This window comes from Natrix helvetica (genome assembly GCF_964273705.1).
Source record: "Natrix helvetica genome assembly, chromosome: 1".
NCBI classification, from domain to species: Eukaryota; Metazoa; Chordata; class Lepidosauria; order Squamata; family Natricidae; genus Natrix; species Natrix helvetica.
In genome coordinates, this window is record NC_138548.1 from 71143916 (window position 1) to 71166540 (window position 22625).

At 37.1% G+C, this 22625-nt stretch overlaps 1 protein-coding gene across 1 annotated transcript in view; it reads left to right on the plus strand.

Moving 5' to 3' along the window:
- The window catches only part of RTF1 (RTF1 homolog, Paf1/RNA polymerase II complex component), a 33095-nt gene extending 16414 nt beyond the window's left edge, over positions 1–16681 (plus strand). Inside the window, exons 5-18 of the mRNA XM_081954094.1 lie at positions 1554–1674; positions 3871–3982; positions 5618–5753; positions 6153–6330; positions 7137–7219; positions 7562–7649; positions 7742–7849; positions 9532–9609; positions 10421–10542; positions 10830–10887; positions 12078–12155; positions 12916–13011; positions 13311–13422; positions 13989–16681. Coding sequence (XP_081810220.1) covers positions 1554–1674; positions 3871–3982; positions 5618–5753; positions 6153–6330; positions 7137–7219; positions 7562–7649; positions 7742–7849; positions 9532–9609; positions 10421–10542; positions 10830–10887; positions 12078–12155; positions 12916–13011; positions 13311–13422; positions 13989–14095 — 1477 coding nt within the window. The 3' untranslated portion in view covers positions 14096–16681. The remainder of the gene's footprint in view (positions 1–1553; positions 1675–3870; positions 3983–5617; positions 5754–6152; positions 6331–7136; positions 7220–7561; positions 7650–7741; positions 7850–9531; positions 9610–10420; positions 10543–10829; positions 10888–12077; positions 12156–12915; positions 13012–13310; positions 13423–13988) is intronic.
- The last annotated feature ends 5944 nt before the right edge of the window (positions 16682–22625 follow it).

Consider the following 22625-nt stretch of genomic DNA (forward strand, 5'->3'; position numbering starts at 1 on the left):
TTCTGCTTCGTATCATTTTTCAGGTTTCTGAACAAAATGTCAGCAAATTGGTTTCTGTTTAGTGTTTGGTTTTGTCTGTGAAAAACAAGCAAAGCCATAGAAGGAATGCAGATGCATAAATAATTATAATCAAAGTGTAAGATGTTACCTGTACCTTTTGCTTGTTCATTTCACTTTCATTGATCCAGTGAAAGGTTTCAGCCAAAGCAAATATGGATGAGTATGAAGGAGAGAAAGGCTGGGATATGTAGTCCCTTTCCCCCTACTCCTCTTAATAGTTGGTGTGTTCTAGGTCACCTAATAATTTCCCTAGTATCCATTTTCCTTTTGCTTTCCCTTAGTCACCATTCACAATTGAATTCATAGGTCTGATCAACCTGCGTGACCTACCTGGTCTTCCTCATGCCCCCCCACTACCTCGCACTCCTCTGAATTCTATTCTGTTGTGTTCCCCCTTTCTCTCTCCCCACTGGGTGCTGCCACCCTTTCCTCCATTATCTCCCAGCTTGGAGCACCTTTGTTGGAACATATATTTTCCAGGGCTGTGCTCAAACAAAAGCACTTCTCAATCCTGCCTGATCTATTCCTGGCCATTTCTATACTCGAGACACTTTATATAACGGTACTCATTTTGCCCAACACTAATAACATTGAGAGGTTAATAAATGCTATAGAAATAATAATGCATCTCAGTGCAGTCAAAATATATACAGAATATCTGCACATAAACATAACTTTGACTGTCTCTCAAAAAGAAATACCTGGCTAAACCTCCAAATGTGAAAGCCTTTACAAATCTACATTCCTTTGTTGTAAGAAATACATATTGTGCATGCAACCACTCACAGCAAATTACTAGGATCCAACTGCCATTATCAGCAGGAAACCAAAAATCCAGTCTATTCCAAACAGCTAATAGGTTGTCTGGTTTCTTGCCATTCAACTTGTTAGTGAAGATGAGTGGGCTGATTCTCCACAGCTCTGCTGTGACACCCACCTGTTCAAAAGAGCTTTAAAAATGTGGCTGTTTCCCCAGGCCTTGAGCTAAAGTGGGTGGCAGGTGCTGTATGTTTCTCTTTTAAATGTTGCTTTTCTTTTGGTAGTTTTTTGTTTCAAATGTTTTTACTTACACTGCCCAGGGTTGCTATAGAGTTATAAATAAATTTCTTAAATGAAGAAAATATATGAACATTATTATAACAAAAGCTATTTTCCTTCTTAAAAAAAGCATTATGTCTCTGAATTCTATATATTACCATAGTTTCTACTTTGGAATTAAGCAATCAAGTACTTAATAGTGCCTGTAATTTGCATAGTTTAGATTTGAAAAAAAATCTCATTTACTGCAACTATTTATTTATTGATTAAATTTGTATGCAACCCATCTCACAGTTGTGTAACTCTTGCTGTTACAAAATATTTAATCATTTTATGCCTTTAGAAAATAAATTTTAAAAAAATTCTTACATTAAGTTTGAATTCAGTTTACCAGTTTGCTCCTTCCTCAATTAATTGGAGACTCCTATGTACTTTTTCCTTTTGATTGAACCCAGGTTTGAAATAAAGAAAAAATTAAAGACGGCAAAAAAGAAAGAAAAGAAAGAAAAAAAGAAAAGGAAAAAGCAGGAAGAAGAACAGGAAAAGAAAAAGCTCACGCAGATCCAGGAATCCCAGGTAAGAAAAATATGAATCATACTTCATTTTTTAAAAATGACACTACTTAAAACATATTTGTGAGATTGCTTAAATTACCATTCATCTAACTACACTGGATAAATATTTAGTCCCTAGTGCTGTAATCAAGTATTTTAATATCATAAAATATTCTGACCTATCTTTTTACATAGCGTCTCGTATTTGTACAGCTGTCTTTGATAAAACTAATTGTGATAATATAACTGCTTTGCCTGTTGCAGCAAAAGCAAATGTTTCATAATGAATTGTATCCAGTGCTACAGGAATGAAAGCTGGTGTAAAGTCCTTTCCCCTCCTCTCTGTTTTGTATCCCACCCCCACCCACCCCACAAATTTCTCTAAAACAGTATTTTTCAAAGTCTGATCCGAAGATCCTAGGGGTTCCCTAAGACCATTTCAGCTGTCCACAAAATCAAAATTATTTACCAGCCTATGTTGAAAAATAAACAGATTTTAAGTATTAAAATCCTCTCAATTGTGAGAAGTGGTAGCAGTAACAGATGACTGAAGAACAGCAGCAGCCCTACCTGGACCTATCCAAGCTTCGGGATTGGCAAGCTGGCTGCATACAGTGCCATCTCGGCAGCAGGAGCATTGAATGGTGTGAAGTGGCATGGCAGGCCAGTGGTGTTGCCTAGTAGGACTATGGTTTAGGGTTTTTTGCTGAAGCTGTTTGGTGGTATTTGGCCTGCCCCTGAAGATGCAGCGAGCCACAGCCTGTTTACCATCCTCCATTTTGGGGTCTACTCTGAGAAAAGGATGGCAGGTGGCCTATTTTCTGCATTGCAGTTGCTGTGGCTGCATCCCTGGGTGTAGGAGTCCTGTTTGAATGGAAGACTGGATGACCAGATGAATGCTGGTGAGTGGTGGGTGGGTGATGGTGCTGCAGAAGAGCCGATGTGTACCCTTGTGGCTGCCACCTGGTCCAGCAACCATCTTAATAGCTGCTGCTTTATTCGTAGAACTCAGGACTTGAATGGATTGTTTTGTTTAGGTTGTGGTAGATGGCACCCTAAAAGGAATACTGGCAAGGATATTGTGGGTTTTGGAAAGTTTGGTTGGAGTGGCGGAACAAAACGAAATATGCCAACATTTAGAAAATCTACATAAATTGGTAGTTATTATTCCAGATAATTAAAGCATGATATTAGAATGTTTACACAAAGGTTAGGTTGAAAAATCAACAAAGAGACGTTTATTTAACAATATAGTGTTATGAAGAGGTGGATATCAATATCAATAAGACTTCATCTGTGCTTAACTTCAGAATGCCTGATTAGTTTGTCACAAAGGATTAATTTTCCCCTGCCTGAGATAATACCAATGTTAATTGTCTTAACCCTTTTTCTTAAAAAAAAAAAACCTTTAACTGTAATTGCCTCTTATTTTTAACATGCCCTTCCCCTTTTCTCTTAGTTTTATGGTTACGTTTGACTGGCACAGTTGCTGAAAACCTGGTTTACGTTTTGATTATTTATATTCTTTAAAAAAATATGTACATCAAAATTATTGAATTGGACTTTTTTTACTATTTATCAGAATGTGCAATTTTTTTTAAAAAAAAACCCGCAAGTTTATTTGATTATTTAGTTAATTAGTATGACACTAATTCATGCAAACTCATGGTGAATTTCAATGACAATTACCAGTATATAACTTTTTGTATAGCAGATTAGGTTTAATTTTTTTAATTACATAGTGCAGTTTATAGTAATATTTTGCTGTTCAGTTTATAGATAATGATATAAACCACTAAGGATTTTTTTTGAGAAATTTTATTTTATTTTTAAAGAAAAATTATATGTCACTTTGAGCTCCTGGAGGAAAAGCAGGATATTTATTAAACTAATTAATAAAATTAAAATAAACTCCCTTTTCAACAACAGCAAAAATATTTTTTTATTTCCTGTTCTTCAGATAACCTGCATTTTAAACTGCAATAGAATTGCTAATATTGTACGGAGAAATAAAATCAAAAGATCAATTAAACAGCATAAAAATTATGAGCTTGAATGAAACAAATTGACAGAAGTATGGAAAATTAATAAAGATTTTTGCTCAAGAATACCAAAATAAAAGAATAAACCTCAGGCAAAGCACTACTGCAAAGACTTATTGCTTGGTAAAATCTAACCAAATACCTTTTAAGATTGTTGGAATTATATATTTCTATAGGTCATGTCACATAATAAAGAGAGACGGTCAAAGCGGGATGAAAAATTGGATAAGAAATCCCAAGCCATGGAAGAACTAAAAGCAGAAAGGGAGAAAAGGAAGAACAGAACAGGTAAGTTCAACCATGCATTGTTTAGTTAAAGAAAAAAAGGTAGGAAGAACATGAACCATACACTGTAGATTCCACCGAGCTCCCTATTAACTCTTCATATATCACCTATAAGATGGAAAGACATTCTTGATTGTTTTGAATATTCCTAGTTGTGAAGGAAGGCACAACATAATCTGGTCCATCATCTTTTTGAGATGTCCATCTCCAGCAGTGGTATTCAAAGGCATTGTAGCATCCTGGACACAGCATCAGTGACCATCATGATTGCCTATTATTGCTATTTTGATCTCCCATTAATTTGCCAAATCCCTTTCCAGATTTCCAAATTAGCTATCACTTCTCTGGTGCTTTTTTAATATTCATAAATATATTGTAGATTTCTCATGTCAATATTTATAGTTGAATTAACAACTGTAAGCAATAAATGCCATTTTTGTCCCATGCTTAGGCCTGAACTTAGATAAGAAGAAGTCCATATAATCTTCTTCCTTTAGGGAATTCTGCAACAAAAAACTCAACCATTATTTTGGGAACATGGCAGTAATTGTCCAAGATACCTGAGTCCAAGAAAAGCCTCTTCACAAGAGGCTGTCCCATTGGCATCTGGTACAACTTCCTTTCCTGGAAAGATGTTAACAGTTCTCCAAAGTGCAGCTAATCAGGCCTTTCACAGTTACCCAAAGGAGCCAAAAAAGAGACATGGACCCAAGCCATAAATGATAGAGCAACTATCAGAGATTCTATACCCACTTCATTAAAGTCCATACATTAAGATGAATCTTATATCACATTGTAAAGCATTACTTGATCACTCTAGATTCAAATTTGAAATCTTGAAAAAAAATGGGATTTTTTTCCAAACAGGGGGCATTCAATTTTAAATTGTGCTATTTCATAACAACCCATTGATATAACAATGTCGACAAATTGATTCTTCAACTTCGTTGTCTCCGTGTAGGCTCAAACATGAGCTCAACCAAGTTTCCTTATTGTGTTCCTCTTTGGATGCTCCAAGCATTGCTTGTGTTGCTTCATCTCTCAGAGTTCTTAGAAAGCTAATCTGGGATTGGCAGGCAAAAAAAGATTACTAGGCAGTGACCATATCAAGTATTCTGGTTGTTTCCAGATTCCATAGCTTATTTTGGCACTCAATAAAATGTCAGTTTAGTGAAAAATCCACATCAGGATCCAAAAGGCCCTGGGGCAGACCGTTTTAATTGGACTTCTCAGTTTCCAGATGTTCTGGGTGGTGACAGTTCTAGGGAGTAATCCATCCACAGCAGACAGCTCAGAGTAATATTTTCCATCTTAATATTATGTTTATTTGCTTTGAAACAACCAAGGTATCTAACAGATGCCTACTTTATGCTGCAAGATTCAGGAGCTCAAGAAAAGATCATGGAGAACAGCAGGACAGTTAGTACATCAACACGATCCTCCAGTCCATTTGTACCAGTAGCCCAACTTCATGTACAACATTCTCTCATTAAACTTACTGTCAGTGCTGGATGTACACGTGACAGAATTCACAAAAGTGCTCTATTAAAGACCTGAGAATGTGAGCAGATTGCATTGGAGCAGACTTAAGCCAGATACAGCTTTATACACCCAGATGTGCTTTTTTTCCCATTGCAGCTGAGTTACTTGCAAAGAAGCAACCGTTAAAGACAAGTGAAGTATACTCAGATGATGAAGAAGAAGAGGAAGATGATAAATCTAGTGAGAAAACTGATCATTCATCCAGATCTTCCTCTTCTGATGAAGAAGAAGAGTAAGTATTCAGTATCTGCTTTGATAGGTAGCAGATACAACTGAACATTTAATATTCCTTTAGAGCTGAAAATTTACATTACTACTTCAATGATTTTTGTCTTCATAGTTTGGTTAATTGTTGTTTGAACAAAAGTGATATGTAAATGTAATAAATAATAGAAATATATGGATCCCTTATTTAGTTAAATAACACAATAAAGCTGATAGTGCTCAAAGCATTCTAGAGATAGCTCACTGAGCCCCTAATTTAAAAACCAATATATTTATTTAATAAAAATGCCTGCACGTCTATGAATTTAGTAATTTTTATTTTCTAGTATATGAATGTGGTAATTTCAGACTGTTTTAAGATGTGAATTATTTCCTTACAGTTGCTTTTGCTTTCCCATCAAACCAGGAAAGAAGAAATTCCTCCTAAATCACAACCAGTGTCTCTGCCTGAAGAACTGAATCGGGTTCGATTATCCCGACACAAATTGGAGCGATGGTGTCACATGCCTTTCTTTGCCAAAACAGTCACTGGTTGCTTTGTGCGTATTGGAATAGGAAACCACAACAGCAAACCAGTTTACAGGGTAAGCCTACCCTTAAGTATTTCCCCTTATTCTTATTAGTCATAAGAAAAGCAAGTTTTGTTCATGATGCTTTTTCAAAAAATGAGCTGGTAATTAATGGTACAGGCACTCCTTGTATAACAGCTACCTCATTTAGTTACTGTTTGCAAATACAATGGTGGCAATGTAGTTCTTTTTTTAAAAATCATTTTCTAACCAATGTGCGCCCTCGTGACCAGATTTCCTTACCTGACAACAACACATGCCAGAGTCAGAGTAACACTGACATTGAGTCACTCCATGTCCAAACCATCTTTAAGTATTTAACATGGGATGTTACATTGTTTCAGGTGAAGAGTATACACATTTGTTGAGCTTTACTTAACATTTTTTTAACTTAATTTTTTTTCTGCCCCATTCATGAAGAAATTGTAAGCACTTATTAATAATTAAATGAAGTTCTTATGTAATCCTGTCTCAAGATAAACTAATTGCAAATTGTATTATTGCAAATTAGCCAATATGCTTTACATTTTACTCCAGATCGTTCTATTATCACTTCTCAGTAGATTTGCTTTGATTTTCCTACTTTGCTGAGTGTATGTATGTATGTATGTATGTATGTATGTATGTATGTATGTATGTGTATATATATATATATATATATATATATATATATATATATATATATATATATATATATATATATATATATATATATATATATATATATATATATATATATATATATATATATATATATATATATATATATATATATATATATATATATATTCATCTTTTTTGTTTTGTTGCCATTTGTTTAGGTGGCAGAAATAACTGGTGTTGTAGAGACAGCTAAAGTATATCAGCTTGGAGGTACCAGGACAAACAAAGGGTTGCAGTTAAGGTGAGATACTTATCATCTTGAGGGTGTGGAATCCTTGTATAAAAAATGTGTAATTATCCTGAATCAAGAGAAAATTGATACATTTCATTTTAGGATAAGTTTCTAGGGTAATGGAAAATCCAACAAATATTGGAGTGAAGAATGTCTATCCTGTTAGAACCAATAGTTTACTTTCAGCAGTAATAGTGCATTCAGAACACATTTTCTTGTAATAAAGTAGAACTGAACTGATTTAATACTAATAAAACGTAATCAATCCAAGAGTGCTTTTGATCAATCTTCCCTCCTCCAAAATTTGGGCAATAAATAAAAGCTACAATTAATCTTCTTTTCTTTTCAAAGGCATGGTAATGACCAACGTGTGTTCCGCTTAGAGTTTGTCTCCAATCAGGAATTCACAGAGAATGAGTTCATGAAGTGGAAGGAAGCTGTAAGTTTCTACTTTTTCAATTGCTTTATCAAGAATTTAGGGCTGCGCAGTGAAAAAAATTCATTGATATTTTTTTCTTTTGTTGCTATCAGATGTTTTCTGCTGGGATGCAGTTACCAACCCTTGACGAAATAAACAAGAAAGAAGTGTCCATCAAAGAAGCCCTCAACTATAAATTCAATGACCAGGACATTGAGGAGGTAAATGAAGAAAATGTACTTTTGAGCTGGAACCATTCATTTGGTCCATGATGTAAAGGTAGGTGAGGTTATAAAAGAGACCTTCTCGGGTGCCATATTTTGGTTCTATAAAAATAATGTGGTTTTGACAGCCATATTTATATGCGATGAAAGATACCATGGGTCGGTACTTTTGATTAGATCATATTAAGCTGGTTTTTTTCCCCAGATGTTACTTTTCCTTTCAGATTTGAGCATCGCAATAAAAAAAGATTCTGTATTTAGAGAGTCTCTATGATTAAGACATCAGGCTAGAAACTGGGAGATCATTAATTCTATTCTCATCTCATGCACAAAGCCAGCAGGATGACCTTGGCCCAGTCACATACTCTCAGCCTTAGGAAGCAAACCACTTTTGGAAAAAAAAAAACAGAAAACTTCAGGGATTTGTCCAGGCAGTCACCAGGGTCAAGGCATCTGACACAAAGGCAGACAAACAAAATAGACAAGAAATTTAAAGTAATAAGAGATGTTTTTACGATCACCTCTGGAAAAATAATCTGTGGACAACTTAATTTCCAGTTTTAAAATAGTTTTATTAAAGATATTCTACAGTCAGGATTATCTAACTCTGTCAAATCCCAAATTGCTTTAAATGATCTTGTTCTGATATTTAGTTTGTTCCATCTCATTTATGATTTTTTTAAAGAAAGACATTTGTAAAATGTTCATGTAGATTTCCCAAAGTATACATTTTTACTTTTTTGTAGCTATGAGATGCTTCACACAAAAATGCATATGTTAGCATATATATTATTATTCCTAAGCCGAGCTTACTCTTAATAGTTTTTTGTCTATCAGTAGACTTATAGCCACTATGCAACATAATGAATTATGTTCTAAAATTTTTATTACCATATTTCCCTGAAAATAAGACCGGGTCTTATTTTCTTTTGGGCCCAAAAATAAATTCGGAGGGTGTCTTATCTCCCCCCCCCCCATGTATGGGAGACCCACTTCTGCTTGCCTGAAGCAGGGTAGAAGGCCGCGTGGTGTGCCAGTACCACCGCCATGAAGCGGGGGGATGGAGCTGCTCCACACATCCTGCACCAGCTTACCCCAGGGCCCCTGCAGTCAAGTCACCCACACCCTGACACCTGCCTCGTGTTGCAGCAGCAGCATCCACACTTCGCTCAGTTCCTTGCTCCTTTGCAGCTACAAGCAAGCAGAAGAAGTGGGCCAGCGACCACTTGGGCTCCTGCTGCACATGGCTGCTGTTGCTGTTGCCATGAGGCAGGTGTCAAGGCATGGATGACCTGGCTGTGGGGGCCCCAAGATAAGCCGTAGCAGGTCGCGTGGGGTGACTCCACCCCTGCCTCACCTTGTTGCCATAGCACCGTGAGTTAGCTCAGGCTCTTAAGTAGAGCTTAATTTGGGGGGTAGGGCTTATATTATGTGCACATGTTTAAAAAACATGCTAGTGCTTATTTTCGGTACATGTCTTATTTTCAGGGAAACTGTACTGCATAAATATAGATAAGATATACAGGGTTAAGAAGGCCATACAATTAGCAGGATAATGTGTCTTTTAATGAGTTTAATAAAATAAAAACTGCCACAAGGGTTATTTGCAGAGATAGTTGGCCAACCATCAAGAAACTTGTGTTAGATATAATACTGAGTTTCTCATTTTCCATTTTTAGATAGTTAAGGAGAAGGAGAGATTCCGAAAAGCACCACCAAACTATGCCATGAAGAAAACTCAGCTACTAAAAGAAAAGGTAAATAGTATTGCTTAAAGTGCTAGAATTTCAGTAAATTTGTGGGCTTCTTGAGAGAAAATTGCCTTGTATCCAAAACAGTGCTGTGGATGGAGCAGCTGTTTTCAGCTGGTTCATACATAAACCAAAGTGCATATTTTGGATGTTTTGCTCTGGGTTCAGAATGAAACTGGATTGTTTTGTTCCTATGTCAGACCAAATAGAATTGTTCCAAGCAAACATGTTTGGGGTAGGAGTAAAAAACAAAAGAACATGATCGGGAGTTTCCTTGGCAACAACAGGTGTCTGTGATGCTAATAGTGCAGGCGGGACACAGTGAAAGATGGAAAAAGAGGGCATAATTCTTCCCTTTGGAAAGCCAGTTGATTAATGACTATGTGATTCCTTTAACAACCCCTTAATTCATTTAATGACAGCATGAAATTGGGTGCAGTCACATGATGCCTTCCTTAACAACCACATTGCTTAGAGGCCGAAATTCTGGTCCCAATTGTGTTGTAAGTTGAGGGTTATATGTAAATCTTCATATGTTTTCATCACTGCCAATAGGTGGCATATAACATTGTGAGAGAATAGCTAAAAGTATTACCTATTAAGAGATATAACATGAAAAAATGTTTCAGTTAGATTCCCGTGGGTCTGATTTAGGTTGATTCCTAGGTATAACCTATTCAGATAATATGTTTATTGAAACATATCTTAAATCAAGATCTACTTGACATAATAAAACATTTAACTTTTAATCGGCTCTCACCATTACTGCTGGTACAATTCATATGGTGCAATACTAATAAACAATTCTTTGTTAAAGGCCATGGCAGAAGACATGGGAGACCAGGACAGAGCAAAACAGATTCAAGACCAGCTTAATGAGTTAGAAGAAAGAGCAGAAGCCTTAGATCGTCAGAGAACAAAAAACATTTCAGCCATCAGGTTGGTATCTTAACAGAACCTGGAAATAAAAGTACGTCAGTAGGCCATTTCTGTTATCCCCTTCTTAACTTGGGGCAGGGTTGATGGTGATATTATTTCAGAGAAATCATGCTAATGGTTTTTTAATAAGCAAAAATTTGTTAACATTTTTAGAAATGATGCTTCCTTACAAATTTAAAAGTCATCTTAGGATATGACTTCTAGAAGAAGATTTTTTATGACAGCAGATTGAGAAATTTAATCATTAGAATGCAGGGATAAATAAATGCTCATCTTTCTTTTCTCAGTTATATCAACCAGAGAAATAGAGAATGGAATATTGTGGAATCTGAAAAAGCTTTAGTGGTAAGTAATGTTCATGGACCAAAGGAAAAACAAAATGCATTTTTATTGAAAAAGTCTCTTTCTGAATTTAACAAATACATTTGGGAAAACTACTGCTTTGTTCAGTTGTATATGACTTTCTAAACTGCCATACTAATATTTTTGAGTTTTAAGCCACGAGCTGATTAAAAAGTACTCACTTTGGGTGACAGAAAATGATAACACTATTTGTGTTTTAAAAAATGGCAATCTGTAAAAGAAAAAAACTACTTGGTCCATTTATAAAGTTGGGAACGCAAAATACGCTTTTGTGGATAATGAACCCAGCATGCTGGTTGGGGAATTTTGGGAAGTCTCCACAGTTGCTGAGGTTGAGAAACATTGTTTTAAAGGAGAAAAAGACCCTGAAATTAGAGGGCTGCTAATTTTGAATGTCACACTGAGTAAACGATGGGGGAACTACTTTGAAGACCCAGTAGCGGTTCGATCTAAAGTCATCTTCCACAGAAAGCTATTTAAATCTCAAGTAGGAGATTGAATTAGCAGTGGTAATGCTACAAATAAATATTGGGATGGGCAAAAAAGTGAGTTTCTACAGAATTTGAGCAATCATTTGAAAAAGTGCCTTGTCTTCAAGATGCAGGAGTGGGAGGCAGAACTACTTTTGGTGCTTGATAACCGTATATAGGCACAAAAATCTATTTACAAACTAGCTGTGTGAAGCATAAGAAAATGTTCTAAATCCCATCTGTTATGGCAATGCATAGTCCACAAAATTTTCGGAACAAAAGTAGGACTACTATATTTCTGCTCAGAATTCTTTGAATCTGTGGTATGTTGGCTTCATGTCAATCATTTAAGAAATGCCAGTTAACATCCAGAATGCATAGAGCCTCTTCTTTAAGAATCAGAATTTCAAGACGTTAGTCTTAACTTTCCAATACCCTGCAGAGCTATTTTTTTCATTACCAGGAACCATAGCTCACCGTTGATAAAAGGTCCAAAGGCTTCTTGAGTGGTTCTTTTTCCTACATTGACTTATCAGAGGCATCTATGAAGCTGTAAGAACCCAACCTAAGCAAGAGCTTAATTGGAATGAAGCAGGCTGCCTGATTCTAAAGCTAGTGCTATCTTTATATGTTATTGAGGCAATGCGGAGAAATGGAAGCTTAACGTTAAAAAATGTGTCTTTGTACTTTATGTTTTTGAAGGCTGAAAGCCACAGTATGAAAAACCAGCAGATGGATCCTTTTACTAGACGGCAATGTAAACCTACAATAGTCTCAAATGTAAGTAAAATGCAAAGTTGAGTGCAGTGAAGACTATAATTAGCTATTTATATCTGAGATGCTGGATATCAGTCGCCATTCAAACATCCCACACATAACAGTAAGCATAAGCTAATATGAATTAAAACTAATATAATGCTTTGGTCTATAATCAGATGCAAAATGTGTAATTTTTTAGCAGAATTAATTTAATTCCATGTAATAGCAATAGCACTTAGATTTATATTCCGCATCATAGTGCTTTACTGCTCTCTCCAAATTGTTTACAGAGTCAATATATTGCCCCTAACAATCTGGGTCCTCATTTTACCAACTTCAGAAGGATAGAAGGCTGAGTCAACGTGAGCCGGTCAGGATTGAACTCTTGGAAGTGGGAATTCAGATTTAGCTTGCCTTTCTGGATTCTAAAACTGTGCCACTACGGCACAGTGTGTATAATTGTATTGCTTACCTGTCAGATTCTAAGTGGCTTATATTATAAAAGCAGAAAAAAACAATATCAAAATCAATGACCCTCAGTCCTATTCACTATTGTCACTGTGTGAGGAGAAACACTGTTTTTACCATCTTTCTAAGTGACAATAAAGTGGTAGAGATTATATTAATATGCAAATTCCTGTTTTTAGATTAGGGCAGCCTTTTGCAAATTACTGCAAATTCTGTTTTAATTACATATAGTTACTGAATACACCAAATGAGGATAACATTTTAAAGGGAAATAAATAGTAGTCCAACCAATAATAAATCTTCTTTTCCACAGTCTAGGGATCCTGCCGTACAGGCTGCTATCATTGCTCAACTAAATGCAAAATATGGATCTGGTGTGTTACCTGATGCTCCAAAAGACATGACCAAGGCAAGTCCTCCAAGTGTTCATTATGTCCTGTCCTGTAGTTTTAAACAAATAGTCTTAATTCTGTAGAATTCTAATCATATAAGGCAGAAGTGGGAAACTATGGCCCTTTTATGACTCGTGAACTTCAACTCCCAGAATTCCTGAGCCATGCTGGCTCAGGAATTCTGGGAGTTGAAGTCCATGAGTCATAAAGGGGCCATAGTTCCCCATTCCTGATATAAAGTAGCAGCAGTTTTGATCTTAGTTCACAAGTCTTTTAATATTATTTTAACAATATTAAAAACTTATTTCTCTTTCAGAACCAGGGTAAAGACAAAGATATGAATTCGAAATCAGCCAGTGATCTCTCAGAGGATCTTTTCAAAGTGCACGATTTTGATGTGAAAATTGACCTTCAGGTTCCTAGTTCAGGTAGGTGCTGCTGTTTTGAAGGGTTGAAAAGCAAACTCGGAGAAAAGGGGGAATTTTTGCTGACTGCTCTCACAAAATTGTAGTAGTTGAGCAAAAACCTAATGTGCGTAAGCATCCACCATCTGCTAATCTGATTAGGAGTTTTATGTATTTTATTTATTTACGAAACTTACATGCTACCTATTTCACACTAAGTTAATAATTATAGAGAAGGACTGAAGGATGGGAAGTCTGGGAATTATAATCCAACATACCTAGGGGTATTACGATAGGAAAGCTGCTCTCTAAAGCAGCAATCCCCAAGCTTACTTTTGGGTACCAGGGATCAGTTCCGTGGAGAGAGATTTTTCCGTGGACCAGTGGGAGTGTGATTTAGTGTACTGCCTGCATCCTATAGATGGAGCTTTGCTTGTTTGTGCGGACTGGTTTCTGGCATGCTATGGACTGGTGCCGGTCCATGGACTGGGGGTTGGGGAGAATTATTTTGGTTTGGCTGCCTGTTACTCAGCAGCTTTCTGCTTTCTTCGATCAGCTGGGTTATTTGTGTGTACTTTATCTTCCCACAGAGTCCAAAACACTGGCCATCACTTCCAAGGCTCCCCCTGCAAAAGATGGTGCCCCTCGGCGATCACTGAACCTAGAGGACTACAAGAAAAGGCGGGGGCTGATCTGAGCATTCCTACTCTCTGCTGCTTCTGATCCTGCATGCTACATGATCTCCTCTACACCCCTTTATTTTCTTCCCTTCTACTTCAGTTGACCCTTTTGGGTTGGAGCAGCAGCTACAGAGCTAGGAAGAGACTCTTTAAAATTGCCAGCCATCTGTAATATAAATCACTGACTTTTTGCTGTATAGACTTCCCTTATTGTTCTTCCCTCCTGCGACACACAAATATGGATCCATGCTATTTTTAGGGAGGGGAAGGATTTTTTTTTTCCTTTTGGAAGTACAGCTGTTTGGAATTGGCTGTCTGTATTCAGTGTTAACTTGGAATCTGGATTTCTGCAGGAATCTGTCGGTGGCCGAGCAGTGTTAGCACTTTGCTTTTCCACCATACCAGGCAAGGAGAATTTACCTGCATGTGGCACAAGACCTCTTGTGAAGGTCACCTGCACTTTTCCCTCTTCTTCTTTCCCTTTGCTCCCAGCTTTGAAGAGGGACATATTTACAAACAGGTTTCGGGTGAAAGTGTACATTTTTGTGGGGGTGGGCTGGGCTGTGTGAACTTTTTTCCAGATGTTTTTTTATCATTTTTAACCTGCAGTAAATTTGTATTTGTCACAGTTCTTTAAAGATGTCTGGAATTTCTACCAGCTACATTTGAGCATCTGACACAGCAGGGGCAATTTAGTAAATGTGATTTTTTTAAAAACAGACAAACAAAAATGGCCTGGCTAACAATAGCTGTGCAAGTTCACACTTCTCTGTTTTCTTTTTATAAAAATGCCTCCCGTCTCTCCCTCCCATATCTGGCTTTATAATACAGTAATATATATATACTGTTGAGTGACCTGTTATAGGAAGGTAGGACACTATGTCTTCTCTGGCTGCTACTTGGATCTTCTCTTCATTTCCCCTGCCCCTCCCCAAAACAGAAATATGTGTGGTCATCCCCTTTGCTGCTCAGCCTCATCTTTTCTAGGCTAGACTAGATATCTTTTTGTTTGCATACTTTTTGGGGGAAATGCTGACTGGGAAGGATATGGTAGAATTGGGAGATTATTTTAAACTGCAGTTATTTCACCTATATAACATTGGTAGGTACAACGCGTGTGGTTGTGAACCTTAAGAAAGGATTGTACATGTGGGGTGCTCAAATAGGAAACATGAACTGCTTGATAATCACTCAGGGGTAAAGATCAACGTGTAAATAAATGACATTTTATCAAGAACTACCATGGGTTATATTGAATTTAGTACATGAATAATGAGGGGTTTCACTAGTGCCAGTTTGGGAAACCTAAACAAAGGATATTTTCCTGACTCAAGAATCAGAAGGAGACCGTACATGAAGCATTTTTAAGCCCAGAATATTTATGGTTACATCTAAACAGACATTTGAATCTCGTGGCTGTAATCTGTGAGTATCCTCCTTGATGCTTTAATCTGTTTTTTTCTTCCTTTAATTGCTTATTTAATGCAAGGGGAACACGTATCTGTGTAAAACCTATGAAATGAAAGGGGAGGGGAAACTCCTCCGTAGATTGTTCTTTTCACATTGTGTGAAGTGTGTGGCTTTATTTACTAGATAGTCCACAGCTTTATGGACTGTTGTGTAAATATGTAATCATTCTAGTTTGCTTTGTTTTTCTCTTTTTTTTTTCAAGCTACATTTCTCAAGCTCTTGTGGACTGTTATTTTTTTAAATGAATTTCTGGAATATGCCGGTGTATAACTGGGAGTCATCATGATATACTGTGTAAATAAGCAATATTATCACTTGATTTTTCCCCCCTGCCAGTATAATTTGTAGTAGCCAGTCCCCCAATACTGATATTTCTGATGTAGAAAATAGATTTACAATACTTTTACAGGTTTTTGATTGCCCACCGATTTCTATAAAGCTGTGACATGAGAGAAAGAAAAGAGCAAGCAAAGATTTAGCGTCTTATGTTTCTACCTAATTCTATCATGGCAGTCCGTGACAGACTTTTGTAGCCAGAGGTAGACTTTATGACATTGGCCTTATAATCAAAGTGCAGAAGATTTTTTTTTCTCTTAAGTTGTAAACAAAGCATTGGTTTCCTCTCCTCCAATTGGGTAAGAGCAATGTTTCTCAACCTCAGCAACGTTAAGATGTGTGGACCTAATTCCAGAATTAAATGCTGGCTGAGGAATTCTAGGAATTGAAGTCCTCACATCCTAATGTTCCTTAGGTTGTGAAATACCGAGTTAAATGAACTACTCAAAGAAGTGGGGAATTTAAAGACACGAATGAGGTAGCTGTCCCAGTGTGTCCCCTATGTACTAAACTCAGAAATGAGGTTCTGTTTTTCACAGAGGTAATAGTTGAGTCCTGTACACCATCTTTTTCAATGAGAATAATACATCAAAGGAGTATTTTTTCTCAGATAGCTATGGAACTAATTGTGTATGAAGGTGTAATGTTTTCTCCTCTTAAGTGCATGTGACAGTGAGTGATGACACCACAGTCTCATTTGGAGGGATGGGTTTATTTGCTTTAATTCATTGATGTCTCGGCAGCATTCGTTACAATGTATAGACTTCTATAAATAAACTCTGGTTGGTTTTAATAAAGATGCTCATGTTCAATCCTTTAGATATTGGTCACCAAAAATACACAATTCATATTTTTGAGCAACAACAGCCAAAAGTTCAAATCTACTTGTCCTCAGTCTTTGAAAGTTACTCTTCAGTTAAATTATCAGGCAATATTGTTTCTAATGCTTTATGACTGTGGCAATTCTGGGTAGATCAAAATTAGCTGAAAGATACATTAGGAATTCCTTTGCATTTTGAAATATAGCAATCACATAAAAGCAGGAGAACGAACATACTTTTTCTGAGTTTGAATTTGAAAGATGTTCTTAAGCTTTGAGCACATGCTAAGTAGTAGTCCTCTAAAAAATAGGCAGAAGTGAGTAGTTCAAATAAAGTTATCTTAATTGAATTATATATGTATAATATGATTACCCTCCATGTAATTAACAATGTTTTGCTTCTATCATATTTTAAAAAACCTTTCATTCCATTTTAGATATTCTTCAAGTCATATATATATATATATATATATATATATATATATATATATATATATATATATATATATATATATATATTACACACCTGCAGCAGAATATAAAATCAGGTGCACACAAAAATGTTTAGCAGTTTCAGCAAAAAAGTATAATTATTTTTGAAGTGGGAAATAGCATCCATAAAACAGAAAAGCTACCTTGTTAAAACAACATGTTTAGCCATGAACTGCTACTATTTTTAAATGTCCAAAATAAAGATAGAAATATATAATTAAAGAATAACAGGGAACATCGGCTCTTATATTCCATGAGAATTATAATACTGGTGAAAATAGCGTGTTGTTACACAGAATAAATTTCAAGAGAGGAGGAAAAAGTAGTGTCTATAATTACCTTGTTCTAGAATAAGTACCACAAAAATAATTCTTTAAACGTTATATCATAATAGGTTTGGATATCATAAATACACATAATAATCGCCAACTCTGATGGGCCTAAACTACAACAATTTATTATAAAAAAAATCAGGATAAGGAGCTTAACTACAACATATAACAGCTTCCCCAAAATAATTCCAATTCTTGGTTTGATTGCAATAATCATGGTCCCCAAAACTAATAGCTAATATTTAGGCTATGGTACTGAAAATAATTAGGTATCTGATTATGCCACGCTACATTGAAATTATGTTCCTAAGTTTATTCTCAAAGTGGTAGCAAACCAAATGAAACAATTCAGTAAATCTGATTGGGACATCAGAATGGAACAGATAGTGGTGAGAATGAGTCTTGAAAACATGTCATAAAAATTAAGCAAATAGCAGATCAGATTTTGATGTAAAAAACCATAAGTATATACAATAAAAGGAAGCAAATCAAGGAATGTTTGGATTCAAGGATAATTGTGTGATTAAAGTTGGGGAATTTGGCAAAAACTGACATTTTTGTCAAAGAAGAAAATAATTTTCTTACCCACTTCTTAAAATTTTGCTCAACTCTTCTACACTGCTGTAAGTTGCAATGCTAAAACTTTTTAAGGTCATTGGAATTCATTGTAAAAAATAAGTCTTTTTATTCATTTTCCAAGTATTTCTTGGAATGCCAGCTTCCATGAAATAATATTTTGACATAAAAAACAAAAAGGAATGGATGGATGGATGGATATCAGTCAAAAACCATTTGATATCAGTTGGCTGTTTTACCCAATACCTCATAATACAAAAGTGTGTTCTTTGTTAAAAGAAGCCTCCTTCATTCAAAACAAGCCGTAAGGAACGGGGACAGAGAAACTCTATGGAAAAATCTACACAATCAAGGCACTTCCTTATGAATTCTCATATGTCTTAAAGAGAATTTTGTAAAGGCTTCTGAACTGGGAATAGCAAAAACCAAATCACTTTAAATTGGCTCTATGGAATTAAAAACTCTCTCTTAAAACCTAGATTGCAGCATTTTAAATCAAACCTCTTCCTCTTTTTAGTCCAAGCTGTCCATTTTCAAAACGCTGTATGTTAAGTCTTCTGCAAATCTGGGGAGAAAGGGCCAGGAGTGGAAGGCCCATCCATTCCCAGCAGAATGGATTTGTGGGCATTTGCACAGCTCTCTTGAAATCCTGCCACAGCATTTCAGTCGAGTTGAGGTCTGGACTTTTACTGGGTCATTGCAACACCTTAATTATTTTCTTTTTCAGCCATTCTGTTGTAGATTTGCCATTGTGCTTGGGATCACTGTCCTATTGCATGACCTAATGTCGGTCAAGCTTTAACTGTCGGACAATTGGCCTCACATTTCACTTTAGAATACTTTGGTATACAGTGGAGTTCTTGGTTGACTCAATGCCTGCAAAACAAGCCCAAATCAGTCCTCCACCGCCATGCTTGACATTTGGTATGAGATGTTTGGCCTAATGCAGGGGTGAAATCCAGCAGGTTCTGACAGGTTCTGGAGAACCGGTAGCGGAGTAGTTCGGAGAACCGGTAGCGGAAATTTTGAATAGTTTGGAGAACCGGCAAGTGCCACCTCTGGCTGGCCCCAGAGTGGGGTGGGAATGGAGATTTTGCAATATCCGTCCCCTGCCACACCCACCAAGCCACACCATGCCCACCAAGCCATGCCCACAGAACCGGTAGTAAAAAAAAAATGAATTTCACCACTGGGCTAATGTGCTGTGTTTGATTTTCATTGAAAGTGGCACTGTGTATTATGGCCAAACATCGCCACTATGGTCTCAATTTGTCCAAAGGACAGTGTTCCAGAAGTCTTGTGATTTGTTCAGATGCAATTTTGCAAACCTAAACTCTGCTGCCATGTTCTTTATAGAGAAAAGAGGCTTTTTCCTGGCCACCCTTCCAAACAAACCCACACCTGCTCAGTCTTTTGTACGGTTGTGAATGTCAACATTTAACGTGGTAACTGAGGCCTGTAGAGTCCGAGATGTAACTCTTGGATTTTTGCAACTACTTTTTTTTGTACTAATATTTAGGAAAGTTAAAATACAAATACCAAAATATTAAAAAAGAGAGAAAAAAATAACAAACAAGACGTTAAAAGGGAAAAAATGTCTTAAAATAGATTAACATATACATACATAACATCCTCCCTAACTGAATGCTGGTTAATACAACAATATTAACTTCCTACCCCTTACAACACAGATCCAAATAATTTATATTATTCAGCTACTGAATCTGTTTACAAATTGTTAGCCTGTCATCTACATACTATATTAGCAACAAAATAATTGACAGGAAAAACAAAAATATGTAACAGTATAAGAATAAAAGTTATTAATAATATGGAAAAAAAGAAAATTGAAATTCCAAAATCCTTTGTTAACAAACTATTATAATTAACTAGTAGAAAGTTTACTAAATTTCAATCTGAGATCATCCCAAAAAATTAACCCTAATTGGTCGTAGATCAAGTATCCACATTTGTTTCTTAATGCCATCTCTTATCAATTGCCGATTGATTAAATACAATAAGTCTAATCTCCAAAGCCAATCTATTTCCCCACAAAAAGTCAGATGGAATTGTTCCCCAATCAAATGAAACCAATTGTTCCCCAATCCCCCACTTTCCTGACTTTTTTTGCAATTTCTCAGCATTGCAGTCTGATCTTAGGGTAAATTTGCTGGGACATCCACTTCTGGGAAGATAGCCAATTGTCCTGAATGGTTTCCACGTGAAGAATCTTCCTCACTGCAGAATGATGGACTTTAAATTGTTTGGAAATGGCCTTATAACCCATCCTAGATTGATGGACAGCAAAAATTGCTTCACTAAAATCATTGTGTTGACACACACCTCAATGCTGGAGATGAGCAAATTCTTCAACCTTTGACTTTTACTGATGATGAAGAGCACTTGATTAGCTGCGCCTGGCTGCTACTTAGCCTCTTCAAATCTTTGGAAGCAGTGGTAAGGGTGTACTTAGGTGTACACAAAGGTATCTATGTCACTACTTCTGGATGCTTTTCGAGGGTAAAAACCACCCACCACCCCATGTAGAGGGCATTATCATAATCCATAAGGGAATTAACCAGGGCATGAGTGACCAAATGAAAAGCCTTGAAATCCAGAAACGGGCATGGCTGATACACAATCCAAAGTTGTGCAAAGACCTTTGTAATTGTAACTGCCACCCGCTGTAGGCGAATCCCCAGATTGTTCATCAGTTCTGCTTGAGGCAATGCAACCCCCATCCAGAACTAAAGATGGTAAATTTACACAACCTGGTTGTCCAAATTCCAAAGGCACTCAGTCTTTATCAAGGTTGATCCAAAGTCTATAGGTTCCCTTCCCTAGAAAAACCCCTAGAGCTTCCAGGACATCAGCTGCATCACTTCCCCAGGGATAGAGATATACAGCTGGGAATCTGATCATACCTCATCACGTAGCTACAGATGACATAGCTATGTAGATATAAAACAGAAGCAGAGAGAATTCTGAAGCCTAGGGGCCGAGGGCAAGAGCTCTTGTTCCCAGGCTATACTAACTGGAACCAGCCACAGAGGAAGGAAGAGAGCGAGCACAATACAAAGCCACCCACTTACAACCCAGCAACCAGTACAGAAAGATACAGTGGTGGGTTCCTGCCGGATCGCACCGGATCGCACGCTCCCTTTCGGTGCTAAACCCGGAAGTACGGTGTTGCCCCGCCCCTGGCGACGGGACGACGCCTGCCTGTGCTCCACCAGCTCGGCTGGGAACGGAGACGTTTCCTCAGCGGAGCGGAGCGCCTGAAAAGGACGCAGGCTCAGCCTGCCAGGCTGCCACCACTCCACTGAAGACATTGCTGAGCAGAGAAACGTCTCCGTTCCCAGCCGAGCTGGTGGAGCGCAGGCAAGCGTCGTCGCGTCGCCAGGGGCGGGGCAACACCGTACTTCCGGGTTTAGCGCCAAAAGGGAGCGTGCGATCCGGTGCGATCCGGCAGGAACCCACCACTGGATAGATACTATGGTCAGTGGCATTGAAAGCATCTGAGAGACTAAGTAGAGCAAGGATGGATGCATTATCTCAATTCTGCTACCACCAGAGGTTATCCAAAAGTCTGATCAATCCTGCTTTCCAAGCCTGAAACCAAACTGAAAGGGAGCCACATATCCCCCTTCATCCAGGATCTTCGGAAGCTGTTTTAAAATAAATAACCATCAGTTTGAATTGTACCAGGAAACAATGTTTGCATTGGCAAACATTAAGAATTGGTGGCATAGTGTATTATGGAAAGATCTTTATTGCTACCATACAGGTAAACATTAAGAACCACTATTATAATGTACTGTGATTCCTGGAAAAGATTTTTCAATCAGAGTAGAACTGAAAGGGCCCTTGGAGGTCTTCTAGTCCAACCCCCTGCTCAAGCAGGAGACCCTATACCATTTCAGATAAATGGCTGTCCAGTCTCTTCTTAAAAACCTCCAGTGTTGAAGCACCCACAACATCTGAAGGCAAGTTGTTAATTGTTCTCACTTAGAAAATTTATCGTTAGAAAATTTCTCCTTAATTCCAGGCGGCTTCTCTCCTTGATTAGTTTCCATTGTTTCTGGTTTTGCCTTCTGGTGCTTTGAAGAATACTTTGACCCACTCTTCTTTGTGGCAGTCCCTCAAATACTGGAATACAGCTATCATGTCACCCGAAGTCCTTCTTTTCTCTAGACTAGTCAAACCCAATTCCTGCAACTGTTCTTCGTATGTTTTATTTTAGATCCTAATTTTTATAGTTTTAGTTTTATAGTTTTAGTTCTTTATTGCCAGTAGGGTAACAGTATGTTGAAAGTTTGCCAAAGCAGTTGTTCAGATCAAGTTATCATCACTAGTGTATTCTAATTCAAATATAGTTGTAATTAATGCACTACTTAAAGCTGAAGGAAACTCCCACGGCTTTGATTTTCCCCTTGTACTTTAATGACAATCCAGGAAAATCCTCAAATCACAATCACCTTTTCCAGGAAGAGCATGATCTGATCAAGAATAACTTACGGG